This window comes from Gopherus flavomarginatus, chromosome 12 (genome assembly GCF_025201925.1).
Source record: "Gopherus flavomarginatus isolate rGopFla2 chromosome 12, rGopFla2.mat.asm, whole genome shotgun sequence".
Lineage (NCBI taxonomy): Eukaryota > Metazoa > Chordata > Testudines > Testudinidae > Gopherus > Gopherus flavomarginatus.
Window position 1 is genome coordinate 43826789 of NC_066628.1, and position 16170 is coordinate 43842958.

The window sequence follows — 16170 nt, forward strand, 5'->3', positions numbered from 1 at the left end:
AATCAGTGGCAGAGCTTGGATTAGAATTCAGCTCTACTGACGGTATCTGGTTACCCTAGCCACTGAACCACATCGCCTCCCCTTATCACCAGGACCCTTGTTAGATTATCTGGCAAAACATGCCACACACCTGATACTGCAAGATTCGAAATGATGTTTCTATCTCAAAAATAAAATCATTTCTTTGCTTTGGCCCCCGGCCCTTTTTCCATTAGTCTTAATGCACTTACATTAATAATGAAAGAGGAAAAAGCAGATCTGGGGAGCGCTCAGTCTATAAACACTTCCTTTAACAGGACAACTAGCAGCATCTCATGCCATCTTTAGGGGCTCGTTGCTAATATGACTGTCTGTCTCGCTTTAAAAGCTGCATCTCACTTTCCTGGTAATGGGGCAGCCTTTACTTACCCTGGATCCTTTCTGGAGAGCCTTTTCAGCTCCAGCGTCGTCAGGGCAGCGTGTTGGATATAATTTTGTCCCATGTGGCTGTAATGATGAATGTGATGTGGGATTGCAGGCTGATTCCTTCTGAAATGCTGCTTGCAGTGCTGCCAAAAAACTGAGCAGGAGAAAACAAGGATGGTTCTTGTAAGTGGATCATAGTGATTCCAAATGGTCGGAAAGGGTGGGCTCAAATTCAGCAAATCTACAGGGTGTCTCTTGACATCGCATCCTACCCTCCCTTGCAGCAAGATCCCAACCAGCTGAGGAAGGGGTGGGAGAGGGGTTCAAATTGGAAATGAGCCTGAGGCACTACGTTTGGATTCGTGTCCCTTCTGGTTCCAAAATTCTGAGGTGTTCGGTTTCAGGGTTCCATTTCAGCATGTTGTAGTGACATCCTACGCTGCCAAGGTCTGAACTGGATCGGAACATCCCTAAAATCAAGGGGGGTTGAATCCCAGGTTTCACTTCAGCCTATTATAGATTTGGGCCAGCTACAATGTGGACCTGATCTGAACTTCCACTAAGTGTGGTGCGGGACAGTAATCCAGTTTGGGCCTATCTCTAATCAGTGAGACCAGGCCCCCCTGGTTTTGATTTTGGACACTTGACTGAATGGGCTTTGTCTGTAAAAACCCAAATCACTCCCTCTCTCCCTGCCCTGGGAGAGAAGGGCCAGCTCTGTTTATGTTCTCCCACCATTCTGAACCTGAGGTATTTTTGCCCATTTCTCCTACTTTGGAGTTGTAGATCATCTTTCTTTCAAGGATCTGAAAGCACTTTACAAATCTAAATGAACTAAGCTTCACAGGTGTCCTGGCAGGGACATAACCTCCATTTTACAGATGGGGAAACTGAGGCCCAGAGAGGCTGAGTGACTTGCTCAAGGTCACTCCAGAAATCTGTGGCAGTACCAGGAACATAACCCAGATCTCTGGGTCCCAGATCTGAACCTCAAGGCCATTTTTCCTCTCCGGTTAGCAATCAGGCTGGGTGGTGAAAAACATGTGCCTGTGTGTGCACCAGATCGGTGCTCCTATGGACAGTTTCAGGTGAGGTTTCAGCAGGTGGGAACATCAAGAGAGCAAAGAAAACAAACAAGCAGACGTTTCTCTTGATCTTGTTTTGCCTCTCCCTGCTGGCCGTCTAGACAGTAATCCCTCCGAGCCAAGTTATCATGGCTTTGGAGGAAAAGGAATAGGAAAGGTGCAAGCAGCAAGCCCCTGCTGCAACCTCCACGTCCCTTTTGCTTTATGGTGCGTGCAGAGCACCATTTAGCCCTATATTGGGTGATTGCTATGCACGTCCCAAAATCTGCCCTCTGCCAGGAAAGCAGCGCTGCTGCTCAAACAGCTCTCTGCCCAAATGTTCAGCATGGCAGCTTCTCTGCAGCCTTCTGCCAGGAGTTGGCACTGTCCAGAGGGCCTGCCCAATGATTTAGTGAGGGTATTAACCCAGCACTTGGATGTTATCTGGCTTTTGAGAGCCTGTTTCCAGCCTTAAGGTTCACCTCAGGCCAAAGCAATCTAAAGCGGACTGAAAGTACACCAGGACAGCACTTAATCACTTGATGCTGGCTGTGTGGTGATGGTTAAATTCATTATTTACAGCGAGAGAGAACCTCTTAGTGGATACTGCACTAATGCGTCATTGTGTGTATGGTTTTCAAGGACTCAGTTTAGGTGACTATTAATTGTGTGTAGAGTGGAGTGAGTGTGTGTGTGAAGTTATCTCACAGCAAATTTTGCAACATACCACCTTCCTCCCTTTTGGACCAGTTTAATCTCCATATACCATTGTCCTGCAGCTACCAGAAGTGAGAGCAGTTTCTCTAGGCCCCTGGGAAGATAGCTGCGAACAAAGTTTTGTTACAACAGCTTCTGCTTTTGCTCTCGCCTTTGGTTTATTAGATGGGATTTGATCTGCTGCCTGGTCAGTCCTTTAATCTTTATCAAAGCAGCTAATGCTGCATATTCTATCGCTGTGTGCAGAGATAATAAAATATTGTGTGAGCTCAAGCTGAGTAGCAGCATGAAATTCGGAGACTGGTGAATGCTAGAGATGCCAGCGTAGTGGGACCTACAGCTATTTTGGGAAGTGTTACTTTGCCTGCCTCATAAATTTCCTTAAGAGGGACTGCTCATGTGAAATCAGTGCTCTAATGGTGTAAGTGTACCTGTCTGTCTAGCTACTTCTTATTACTGCAAGATCTGGGCCCTTCACAAAAGCTGTTGAGCAGTGATTCTTAAACTTTTGTACTGGTGACCCCTTTCACATAGCAAGCCTCTGAGTGTGACCCCCCCCCTTATAAATTAAAAACACTTTTTAATATATTTAACACCATTATAAATGCTGGAGGCAAAGCGGGATTTGGGGTGGAGGCTGACAGCTCGTGACCCCCCATCTAATAACCTCGTGACCCCCTGAGTTGTCCCAACCCCCAGTTTGAGAACCCCTGTTGTTGAGTATGTCTGCACCAGGGCTGGATGTATTGCTTCCAGCTCGGGTGGACATACCCGCACTAGCTCTGATTGAGTTACTGCGCTAAAAATAGCAGCATAGCTGTGGTGGTGCAGTGCACTAACTGCCCCCAGTACAATCCTGTTTGAGAGCCTAGCCCATTCCACTGCTGGCACTGTGGCAGCTATGCTGCTGGTTTTAGCGAGCTAGCTTGATTAGAACTAGCGCAGGTATGTCTGCCCGAGCTGGAAATTACCGAAACCTACCCCCTGCTAGCAAGTGTCAATATCCCCATTTTACATATGGAGAAAGTAAGGCAGAGAGGCTGACTCACCCAAGGTTTCCTTATGGAGTATGTGGAAGATCTTGGAATTGACCCAAGATGTTGAGTCCCAGCCCCAGTGCCTTAGTCTCACAGCCGTCCTTGCCCTCCTGCACATGAGGTTGATGTTGCAAATGCCCGTTGGATTTCATGAGCTGAAGAGCTAGCTGTTTAATAGCATTGGCCTGAGCCATGAGGCTTGGGTGAGGATCCAAGTTTCAGTGGTGGGTGGATCCAGGATTTTGGTTCCGGTTCTACTCCATAATGGAAGAGCACAAGGGAGCAGGTTACAGCGCAGACACTATGGGCATGTGTCATACAGGAGCCATAGAATGGCACTTTCTCTGGAATAACTGCTGGAACGGGTGGGTTTTAAGTTGTTCACTCTCAGAGGAGGGGGAGGAGTGTGGGAGGCTGTTCCAGAAACAGGGAGGGGTACGACAGGAGGAGGAATAATGTGGCATGTGGCAGACAAAGGCGAGCAGTCTGGAGTGGGCTGAAGAAGATGAGGAGAAAGAGAGACCAGGAAAAGCATCAAAAGCACATAGAGGAAGAGGAGAAGCCAGTGCCAAGGGTCAGATGGAGGGAAATGCAACTAGAGCACCAGGAGAGGAAGAGACACCTGACGTGTGTGTGGGTTTCTTGTTCTTGTTGAGGTTTGCTTCCCTTAGCAGCGAGGGGGAACTGTGCAGAGAGGACCTGCCCTGCATGGGGATTTCCGTGAGACAAGAATGGGGCAGGGCTGGAATCTGAAGAAGGCATCACCCTTTAATATAAGGATTTGCATATGTACCTTTCATCCAGTGATCCCAAAATACTCTGCAAACACACAGGCCCAGATTCTCATGTATACTAAGTCCCCTTTACCCTGCTCCATCAGCTTAAGGTTCAAAGAATGGGTGTAAATGACCTTAGCCAGAAGGTGATTCAAATGCGACATACTCCCACTTTAAAGCCTCTTTCCACTGCCAGGGTGATATAGAGGGGCTGTGGTATAAATGAGAATCAGACCCCCTATAAATTAGCCCCCCCCCACGCCCTTGAAAGATAGGAACTGATTGTCATTTCCATTTTACTGTGGGGGAAACTGAGGCCCAGTTTTTCAAATGACTTCTTCCCAGTTAACAGCGGATTTGGGACTAGAGCCAGGAGTCCTCGTTGCAAGGCCCATATTCTCACCAGAAATGAGGGTGTCCCTCAGGGCTGATCTCTTCTCTTCATGCTGAGATAATGTCACTATAACTGGGGAAACCACAGGCTGCAGTAAATCTGTTGGCCCAAAGCCAGAAAGGGATTTCCCGCTCATGCTCCTTTCAGTCTGTGACTCCCACAGCTGCTTTGATCCGTGATGAGTGTTTGCCATTGGCTGCTGAGCCATCCGTTGACCTCATTCAAATGAGATCCTTGGAGTCGGGAAAGGAGCAGCAGCCTGGGCTGTGTTAGTGCCTGCAATTTCCCAAGATATCAGTGCATTGTTTAACAGCTGCATGGCTCTGACCTTCACCCTATTTGTGCGCTCAGTCGTGGCTGATGTGCCTTTAATTAAAGAGGCAGAATAGTCTGGGGTTTAATTTAACACACACACCCCTCACCACCACTGCCACCTTTAAAACAAAGTTTTTATCTGCTTCCTTTTCCAAGCAGTCTTGCTGGGGCACCTTAATTTTATGATGAGTTCATAATAATAATCATCATAATTAATAAGGAAGCTTGCAGTGGGTGGGAAAAATATGTGCCTCAAGTCGGGTGGTTGTTAATGGTCATTAACATATTTACATTTTTGCTTAAGAGCCTGGTGGGGGATCAAGGGAATTAAGGGTAATTGTCTTTGAGATGCAGAGGAAACCTTGCATGAAATTGTCGTTAGTGCCCTGTTGTGCCAAATGGGCATCCAGCCTTCCACACTTCTGAGGCCCAGCAGTTGAGTTATGTTTGTTGGTTTACATAAAGACAGAGGGAGAAGTAATACGGCTGAGCTTAAAACAGGAAGCCACTGCCTTGAGTTGGATCACAGGAGTGTTTTGTCTGTTGAGTAGTTCCCAGTTGAGGTGAGGAGCCCAGGGGCTGTATGGATCTGATGTCAGCCCTGACTTGCTATCTTGATGGAATTGGATATGCCAGTCCTGTCTTGGATGAGTTTCAAAGAATAAATTAACCATGGATCAATATTTGAAGCATCTTCTAGTTCAGGTCAGTTTCTTTGTACAGCTAGTTGATTTGGGGTAGGATGGGACGAAGAAGGGGGCATTTAAACTGTGCAGTTAAATGTTGTTTTATCATGTGACGGGAAATGTGAAGAAGCCACTAAATTATCTGATTTTGTAGCTAGCTGCTGTTTGCGAATAAGGGTTGAGGAGTTTGATTTATTTGTGTGTGGAGGAGATTTTGGAGTGCTGTTAAGATCAAATTGTCTAGATCTTGTAATAGACAAGCAAATCCAGAAAAATAAATATAAAAACCTACAGCATCTATGTTAGAGCTGGAGCTCCAGGCAAAAAATTTCAGACACGGATACTCCAAATGGGGTCAGTCCCTTTGTAAAGAGAGAGGCCATTTGTAAATATTCAGACTAGGGGAGTTTACAATTCAGATCTGAGTTTTCAGAATTGTTCAGATCTCAGGTTTTGATTCAAACCCATTTCTAATCAGCATTGATGAATGAATGCAAACTACATGAAATGCAACAACTGGCCGGCTGTACTGTGAGAATAGAGTTTGTTCCAGTTATAACATGCTTGGGATGCTGCAGGAAGTACCAGCTACCTGCTACTGATCCTTTCATTTGGGTCATCGCTGGAAAGAGCACAGCAGCAGAGCGGCATGAAGAGTGAAAGTTGTGTGTGTGTAATAGTTAGGCCTTCTCTGACTGGAAAGTCTTCTAACATTACCAGCATGGACTTCAGATGTCTAGGAAGTCAGTTAGTCACTTAGATTTCAATTGCTATCAGCTGGAGTGACAAGATCAGATCTGTTTTGACTCTAATGCTGATATCACACAGTGGTAGCTAAAATTAGTTTGTGCAGGGTTTTGAAGCCTTATAACTACTGGTTATTCTTACAAAAGTTTTTGCCATGCTTCAGCCTATAACAAATGTCAGTTAAAGCTATTTGTGATCTTTATAGCTCTTATTGCTTACAGGAAGATATAATTCATGCCCTTTAAAGAAATGTAAATTGGTGCTGATAGGCTTTCCCACCCACAAGCTACTTTCCCAAAGTCAAACAGTGAGCTAATAACATAGCTGGGGGTGGAGTCCAGGGGGTCTGACTCCTCCCCCTGCTTTAACTATTAGACACATGGACCTCAAGTAGTGAAACATTTAAACCTACGAGGTGCGAATGTATCATCCCTGAGCAGGATAAATCCTTTCACTTAAATTTGAAACTATAGTTAAACAGCAAAGAATCCTGTGGCACCTTATAGACTAACAGACGTTTTGGAGCATGAGCTTTCGTGGGTGAATACCCACTTCCTCAGATGCATGTGATGGAAATATCCAGGGGCAGGTATATATATGTGTGCTAGATTTGTGCAAGTTTCATGAGGTTGATGGATTTCCATTCCATACGGCTAAATGCAGTGCCTTGCATGGTGTCAAGTATCAGAGGGCAGCTGTGTTAGTCTGGATCTGTAAAAGCAGCAAAGAATCCTGTGGCACCTTATAGACTAACAGACGTTTTGGAGCATGAGCTTTCGTGGGTGAATACCCACTTCCTCAGATGCATGTAATGGAAATATCCAGGGGCAGGTGCCACAGGATTCTTTGCTGCTTTTACAGATCCAGACTAACACGGCTACCCTCTGATACTTATAGTTAAACAATGCAGTGAAGTAAAGTGACTGTGTTGGATCGAATATTGTCAGTTAATGAGCATAAATACAACAGTGCACCTTGGATCACAAGTGTTGGGGATGGCTTTATTAGATGACTGAGTCTATCTGCCTCCGATAAGGCAGCATAAGTCTCCTTGATAAAGGTTATATCTGCTATTAGGCTAATGATGCACTCTTCCTTGGATCTTTGATTTTGACAACTCCATTTTATTCTGGTGTTGGGCAGTGCAAAATTAAACTGGCCTTTGAGTTACAGACAGGGCCAGCAGGCAGTAAAAATGGACCTGAACTGAGACATCGAAAGGCTTGTCTATGTCACCATTTAGTTCACGACAAGCTGGGGTGTGAATCTATCCTGCAGCAGCCTGCCATGGAGTAATTGTCCATGTGCACTTTGCTAATGCACATTAACAATTTGTTAATGTGTGATTTGACTGAGTCCTTTTTTTGAAGAGGACTAGATCAAAGCACATTAATGAACTGCCAATGCGCATCAGCTGGGTGCACATGGACAGTTAGTTCACAGCAGGCTAGTGCAGGGTAGATTCATTCCCCAGCTTGCTGTGAATTAGATGGTTGTGTAGGCAAGCCCTGAGTCTGGCTATGGTATTAGGATCCAATCTTTCAGCTCTCATCTGATTGCAGAGGGGCTAGATGCAGCATTAATATCTGAACTTCTCCAAAGCTGGAGATGTTGGGATCAAAGGGATTAATTTTACCCCTTCTTTAGTTAGAACTGGTGGAGAAATCGACCTTTGGGATAGGTTGTCGGGAAGGCGCGTCACATCACAGGGCGCATTGGAGGAAAACATACAGCACTGACTTTCTGCAGATCATTTGTTTTGTTTGTTTCCAATCATCCACCCCTACTGACAGCTCCTGTATTGAGGCAACTCCTCCTTCTCAGTTTGAACACATGCAGCAGCCCCCTCCCCTCTGCTGTTAACCCCCTTCCCCTCCCCCTTTTTGGACAATTCCATCAAAACAAAACAAAAAAAGGAGGCTTTTCAGCAGACGCTTAAGACTGGTAGCAACTGTGGAGGCTGTGAGCCTCGATCCAGAGAGATTATCGCAAGGGAAGCAGTGGCATGACTCTATTCTAGAGCACTCGAGTGAGCAGGTAGGCAGCTGAATGCTGAAGTCTTGCGGCAGAAGCCCTCTGCTTAGGGGCACGGCTGGCTCAGTGAGCAAGTTGGAGCCATGTGCACAAACTACTTCTTTGAAACAATTGGCCTTGCGCTGAGGTCAGTTTTGTACTGTGGATTCTTCAGCTGCTCTGCTTGATGGAGAGTGCTCTGCCAGATTTAGCCGCTGGCATGCTGGTCCCTTGCCATCTGGGCCACTTGCCAAGCCAACCTTTCTTTTGCTGTGGCCAAACCAAGCGAGCCAAAAGGTGCAGGCATTCAAGCTTTTGTTCACTGCTAGGAAAGAGTGAAGGCTGTTGAAATCACGTTGCTTTCACTGAACTCCCTTTCATGTCCAAAATGTTTCCATGGAAATATACCTCCTGCACTGAAATGCTCCTGTCTCTCCCCCTTTTTCCTTCCATCTTTGAATCCAGCCAACAAGCTTGATATCATTATCTACAAAGAGAGGCCAATGGGATACAGACTCTTCTGAGTCAAGTTGGAAAATCAAAGGCAAATCAGAGCCGGCTGAGACTAGACCAAATTGGAGTTGCAGCAAATCGGTCCAGCTGCTTGTGTCTGTTTAGTTTCCAAGTTTAAAAAGAAATGGGTTCGATCTGATGTCAGTTTTGGGTTTCTGATTTGCTACGTGTCGCATTTTGGCTGATGCTGCGTCCAGATGAGGACACAAGCTGGCAGCACGTTTGCCAGGAGTTGCCCATGGTTTTGCATTAGGATGGGACCCAACTATAGTGGCCTTGCCCATGCGGGTATTCAGACCAGAGCCAGCTCCAGGCACCAGCTCAGCATGCAGGTGCTTGGGGTGGCCAAGGGAAAGGGGTGGCACGTTGGGCTCTTCGGTGGCAATTCAGCGGCGGGTCCCTCGGTCCCTCTTGGAGGGATGGACCTGCCGCCGAACTGCCGCCAAAAAAGAAAGAGGCGCAGTGGAGCTGCCGCCGATCACGGCTTTTTTTTTTTTCCTCACCTCTTTGGGCGGCAAGAACCCTGGAGCTGGCCCTGGTTCAAACTTCCTTGCAAAGGTGACGTTGTCAGGTTCCAGTCCAGTTGAGTATCTCAAAAAACATTGTCCCTAACTGGTGCTCATTGTCATCTTTTGTTGGCTGCCAGAGTGGGCAAGGATGGAAGGGCCTTGGAGAACGGACTATGTTGTCAGCAGATAGTGTGGCTAGGTCATGGGTAAGGCATTTTGGAAGGGAGAAGACATGAAAGGGAAGCTTTGTGGTGTTGCATCCTCCATCTGTTCTGTGAATCAATAAGGGGCTTTAGTCTTCAGGGCTCTCAATCCAGCAGCTTTCACCAGCACCAAAGAAAGAGAGGAAATATAACATCTTTATGGATTCACAGCTACAAAGCATATATGACATTTCAAGACCGGATTAAGAGAGATGTAGCAATTACAACTGGAAAAGATCTCTTAGGTCATCAGTGCAGGCCTGTTCCATACAATGTATTTATAAAAAAAATACAGGATTCTTTATAACAATTAAAAAAAAAAGCAAAAGCCTCTATGTCTCTCTCCTCAATGCCTGCAGATACCGCTGTAGATCAATGAACTCAAGTGACACGAAGTAATTCAGTGAATTCTAATCTTTGATGGAAATCCAGTACATCCTGCAGATACTCAGTTAAAGTTAACAGGTTTTCTCCAGTGGAAGACAAGATTTCTCTGTACTCTGCTAGAAAGCAACAGCTTTCTTGGTAAAAATGGGGGGAGTTAATACAGAATTTAATGTGGGAATCTCTTTCTACTGAGCATTTCAGAAGATAAATTGAAATGGCATGTGGCTGCCCTGTCATTTCTGGTTTAATATGTTATTTATCTCTGTAGTTCACACTCCCAAGAATCTACTTGTAATCTATTTAGAAATAAAAAGCTCTGCAGCAACAGAAACATGCATCTGATTTGGAAGCAGTCATAAAAAAGCTGCTTTGCTTGTCAGTTTTCAGCACTGTGCCTGAGGAAGAGTCTATATTATTCCTGCTTTGAAAAGGTGTTAATAAATACAGATGTAAAACTATGCTTTGGATAGCTTCTCTTGTTTAGGCTGCATCCCTCATGTACTTAAAGGTTCAGTCACTAAGTTTTAAATTTAAATAAACGGCAGAAGGAGAGAGAAATTAAGAAGCATTAGGAAGGGAGAAAAGGGCTGATTTCAGCTGAGGTTTGAAATGAGCTGGAGAGCTGTAAGATGGAAAGATGCGGGAAAGAGGCTCCAGATGACAGGAGATGAGGAATGCTCTAGCATCTCCAGGGTGAGCCACAGAACCAGTCTGGTCCGAATGGAATGAAGGGAACAGGTAAGGGAATAAATAGGGTCTCCGATGTTAATTGAAAAGTTGCTTCTTTTTGGACAAGTCCAGAGGGGATCATTCCGTCTCGTTCACAATGCCTGAGTGTTTCATTTACTCCAGAAGACACTTCTGGCTCTGTGTAAGTTGCCTGACTGAAAACTAAAGACAGACATGAGCTGAGGAACTCTGTCATGCAAACTTCCCCACCTTGCTAAGGAGTTCAGATTCCTTGTTGTAGCTCAAGATTTTCTTCTGGAAATGACCGTCTGACCACAAGGTGTCTTCTCATTCTCAGGCCTTTTAATCCTTGGCTGGAAGCCCCAAAATCAGACATTGCCTTTTCACGAGGAGGCGAAGAGGTGACAGATGAGCGCACCAGCATTGCCGTTGGCCAGCTGGAATGATGACACTCAGTAAAGTTACTTGCACTTGCTCAAGGATAGGTCCGTCGTGTGAAACTTATAACAACTTGTCTGGTTTGGGGTCCTATTATGAACCAGAAACTTAGGCTGGATTCATCATACAGTTCAAAGAGGTTCATGGTTAAAGTATAGGGCAGACCTTAAGCTGTGTTCCCATTGGATAAATTCAGAACCAGGCCTGTGCTTCACACTTGGTTTCTTCCTCTCTGATAGGTCAAAGCAAACCATAGATCCAAACACTTCATAGCCAAAGCTCATATCCAAACTTGGTGGCTTGGGCTCATGTCTAGTTTTGACCTCAAACCAGGTAGCAGTTGGTGCTTTGAGCTGTGTTTCATGTAGAGTTTTTATATTGGTTTAAAGCAACAAAACTCAAAGCAAAATTTAGTTGGAGTTGTGGGAGCCCGCACAAGCACAGCGCAAATGAAAATGGTTCCTCCCTTCAAACCCAAACTACCATACTTGCCATAGTCTGTCAACGACCCTTTGTCTGTCCTGACGGATACGGTTCTCTGTAATTTAAACTGAGAATCATTTTTCTTTAAAACGACTTGACTTTGTCTCCATTTTGCCAAAGCCCATTATTTGTAAAGGGGGAAAATAGCCTTTAGCAAGGAAACCACAAGATGGGGAATGGGTTTGGGGGGCAGCGCGATACAAGGGGTTGGTTATGTCTTTTTGTTTATCTACTAGGTTTGAAGCTGGGAAGGCTGCAGATGAAATGTCTCTCACATTCTCAAAAGGTCTCTTTTGGACTCTCCTGTCCTCTCGGGATATTTTCCATCTGGCGTTCTCACTGTTACAATGAGCTAGCCAGTGTGTCCATGCTGTTATGTGTTTGCATGACTGCCATCTATTGGACAGAGTCAGAACTACTCAACTGTGTCAGTGTCCGTCTAACAGACAAAGGAGATTCTCCTTTGGCTGTTATAGAAGAGTCCTGTACTTTTTAGAACAGGAGTGTCTGAGTTCAATCCCTGCTGTTGCTGTAAAGCTACAGATGATCATGGGGTGCATCCTGGTAATAACTGAGAAATCTTAGGCAGCCAAAGATTTCTTACAATATTATCTTGCAATTCACCCTTAATTTTTGTTAATGACATTGTAAATCTTAAGGTTTGCAATGCTTCCAGTCCCATCTCCTCAGGATAAGTGTTTGGCTTGAGGCAGACCATGTGAGCTCCGAACTGTACTAATGAATGAACTGAGACTGATAATCTCTCTCTTACTCTCTGTAGAGTCACTTGGGAATACTATTTTTTTCATAGATTTTTCTAGGCCAGAAGGGACCTTGTGATAACCTTGTCTGACCTGTAAAACACAGGCCTAAAACCTCACCCATTATTTCTTGCAGCAAACCTCTAACTTTTGGTTGAGCTAGTCAGCCGTTCTCAAACTTCATTGCACCGTGACCCACTTCTGACAACAAAAATTATGACACGACCCCAGAAGTGGGGACCGAAACCTGAGCCTTCCCAAGTCCTGCCACTCAGGGCTGAATGACTCGGGCATCAGCTTCAGCCCAGGGCAGTGGGGCTCGGGCATCGGCTTTGGCTTGGGGTGTTGGCTTCAGCCCCAGGCCCCAGCAAGTGTAATGACAGCCCGGGTGACCCCATTAAAATGGGAGTCTTGACCCACTTTGGGGTCCCCAGTTTGAGTACCGCTGAGCTAGATCATAACTTTTAGAAAGACATCCAGTCTTGATTTTAAAGACGTCAGGTGATGGAGAACACACCACAGTTTTAGGTACATTGTTCCAATGGGTGATTGCCCTCATTGTTAAAAAAGTGTCACCTCTTTCTCGTCTCAATTTGTCTAGCTTCAGCTTCCACCCACTAGATCATGTTATGCCTTCGTCTGCTAGATTAAAGAGACCTTTGCTATCAGAAATCTTCTGATGTAGTTACCGATAGGCTGTGATCAAGTCACCTCTTAACTTTTACTTGGAGAGTTTAAATTGAATTTCTTAAGTCTGTCAGCATAAGGCAGATTTTCCAGCCCTTGAATCATTCTTATTCTCTGCTCATCCAGATCTGTTTGTTATTGTTGAGCATGGTTTTCAATGGCTACTCTGTTCCACTCCCAGGGACGCGCCCACGTTTCAGAGGTGGGTGATGTGGGTAATATTTTTCAAGCGGTGCAAGATCGCTTAGGGTGAAAGTGATCAACAAGAAATGCAAGCTGTGTTGTTTCTTTGCCCAGTATTTGACAGGATAAGGAATCTGAAAATCTGCATAAGCCATCTGGCTGCCTGCCTGACAGGAGCAAGTGTTGACAGTTAGTTTTAACTTTACAAATAAAAGCATGAACAGAAACGACCATTCAATTAAATGCATCTACTGGCCATATAGAGCGGTACCTGCTGAGACTCGGTGTGTTGTGTTTACTTTGAAATGCAGACTCCAAGAGAGATCTGTGAATGTGTAGGACAAGGCAAGGGCTGTAGGTAAAAGAAGTTTCAACAAAGAGGCTGATGGGAACATTAATTGGACACTTCTGCTCACTGAATTAGATCAGAATGAAAAGGGGCTTGTGGTACCTGAACACAGAGCTCATTCAGAGAGGTTCCTTTGTCCTCATAACCCCACTTGCCTTGCAGTTGGGATTTGGAATTAACTTTAGAACGCAGACGTTAGCAACCCTGCAGGTATTAGAGTTTTTGGGTTATGTCTCTGTATGCTGGCAGCTTGGCTTGGTCTCCACTCACAAGGGCAGTGCCCCTCCTCATTTCTAACTTGTCGAGTTTTCACGTGTCCTGACCACAGATGACGTGATCATACCAAGCTACCAGCAACCAAAGACTTAAGGCTGCTCCCTAGGGAAATGCAGAGGTTTTCTTTCCTGCCCACTGATCTGTTCTCCTCATGCTCTCCCCTTCATGTTTACCTGGAGCATCCTTCCCTATCTCAGGCAGACATAAACTTGGCATTCTCCAGCCCAGAGGCTACATCCAAGACAGTGTCCCCACAGCTAGTATAACTGGTTGTCTGGTACTGATTGGATGGTGGTAGAATAATTCTCTCCATCCCTTGGAGCAGAGACCTGTGCATCCCACAATGCTACCAGCAAAAGTGATAAAACTGTGATGGCTTGCATGGCAACATGGCACTCAGCAGCAATGCTGCTGCCATCTCTGCTGGGCCTGTGGCTGAAGCTGAACCCTTAGGAGGTCAGCATTGCAGGTGTTGTGTAATGCTGAGGAAATAATTCTTGCTATGTTTTCTCCCTCTCAGTTTGACCCCGAGAGCACTGGCTACATCAGCACTGAGAAATTCCGAAACCTCCTCCAAAGACACGGCTCTGAGCTGGACCCACACAAACTGGAGGTTCTCTTGGCCTTGGCAGACAATAATTCAGATGGGAAGATCTGTTACCAGGACTTCGTCAACCTGGTAAGTGAGCCACCAGGAGGAGCAGATCTCAGTCCTAGAGCTGGATTTGCTTCTGACGTAAAATGTTAAGCAAGGAGGAGCAGCCGTTCTGTTTCTAGCAAAGATTTGCTGGGTCCCTCTGCAAACTCTTGGTGGGGTTTTCAAAAGCGCTCAGTGGTAGCTGAGCTCTGAAGTTGATGGTAAAGCTCCCTTCAACTTTAATGGAAACAAAGTTAGGCCATTGCTGGGCACTTCTGAAAATCCCCCGCTGTGTGTATTTTAAAGGAGTTAGAAGGTGCTCCCCTTGGAACATTCCTTCCCCTCCATCTGCACTTTTAGCTTTCAGATGTTCGGGAGGATTGGCAGCCTGTCAGGAGTTTCACACTTTCAGGGGAAGCACAGAAGCCAACAACTCTCAGCGTTTGCTTAGGTGAGATAATTGACCAGGCTGCTTGGGTTCTGATGAGACAGGCTGCAGGGCTGCATGTTTGCAATAAACTCGTGTGGGACTGATTTCCCGACTTGAAACTGCCAGTCGGGACTGCTTATGGTGACCTGTTGTGCAGGATGGCGAATAATTAAAGGAAAAAAAGTTCTGTTTGACTTCAGATATCCCCAGCCCTAGGATTTCCTTCCTCCGCTTAGGTGTCTGTGAGTGGAAATCGTGATTGTCCAAATTGGATTCCGAGGGTTGTTGTCAGCCATACCCCATGGGCCCTGAAAACTGATCATGTAGTTCCATTCCCACTGCAGAGGGGCCTGGAACGTGGGTAACATTTTCAAAAGTGACCTAGGCTGTGTCTGCCGCTGAGGTGTGATTGGAGCATGGGTAAGTTCACCTGCGCTGGTAATAATAGTATCATAGACGTGGCAGCCTGAGCTCCCCTGACTAGAACCTCTGGGGAGCCTGGGGTTGTACTCAGGTATCCTATGCCAAAGCCTGAACTGCAATGTCTTCATTACTTCTGTTACCTAATTAAAGCTAGCCTGCATATGCCTACCCACACTACAGTACACATTCTCTTGCTGTGTAGACACACATGTAAGCACTTGAGACCCTGAGTTCCATTGACGTTCAGTGAGGCCTGGGCATCTACGTCATTACTGAAAATAGAATTTAGGTTCCTATGTCATCTGGGCACTTCTTTATTTCTGTCTCACACTGGCTATGGGATCTGTTTGTGACTAGGATCACACAGGCAGTGCTAGAAATAGTCTTGTGCTCCATAAACAGCTACTGCTGTGAAAACAAGGGGGAGAAACTGTGTTTTTTGACAAGCTGGTTCCCACCGCTCAGCTCTCATCTGCCATGTGCACAGAGAGACCTGCCTTCTTAGGCAAACTGCCCCTCCCGGGGGTTCTCGGCTGACAGTAAAGAGTCTCCTTTTAGTTTCTGTCGTGCACTCCCAGTCTCTCTCGACATGTCAGTCAATATACTGCATGATGTGTTTTGTGCAAAGGTAGATTTCTCTCTGGGTAGCTGTAGGTATAGGAATCTCACACTCTATAAAAAAAATTCTAAGCCTGTGTGGATCCCATCTGACCAAAGAATGTTGCTAATGAGGCACTGAGCCGTAATAATTCTCCAGCACGGGAGCTTGCGTAAACTATGAAAATGTCCAGTGCGGCTGCCTGATGTTAAAATAAAACCAGCAAGCAACCCAACCAAGAGGAGATGGGCCAGCCCAGACTCTGAAGCTGAAACCGGCAGCTATCCTGGCCCACCCAGGCCTAGGTTAAAAGCTACCATGAGGTTTGCTACCTGTGCCCCCATGCCTCGTGGTGTCGGGTACGAGCCCCTTTGTATCAGCTGAGCCTTGGGGAAACAGGACATCTTTTCCTTTTATCGCAGCTAGAGCTAGGGCACGTTTCCTGTGTT

At 45.8% G+C, this 16170-nt stretch overlaps 1 protein-coding gene across 1 annotated transcript in view; it reads left to right on the plus strand.

Moving 5' to 3' along the window:
• Positions 1-16170, plus strand: part of RHBDL3 (rhomboid like 3) — a 134708-nt gene that overhangs the window by 48838 nt on the left and 69700 nt on the right. Inside the window, exon 3 of the mRNA XM_050920793.1 lies at positions 14154-14312. Coding sequence (XP_050776750.1) covers positions 14154-14312 — 159 coding nt within the window. The remainder of the gene's footprint in view (positions 1-14153; positions 14313-16170) is intronic.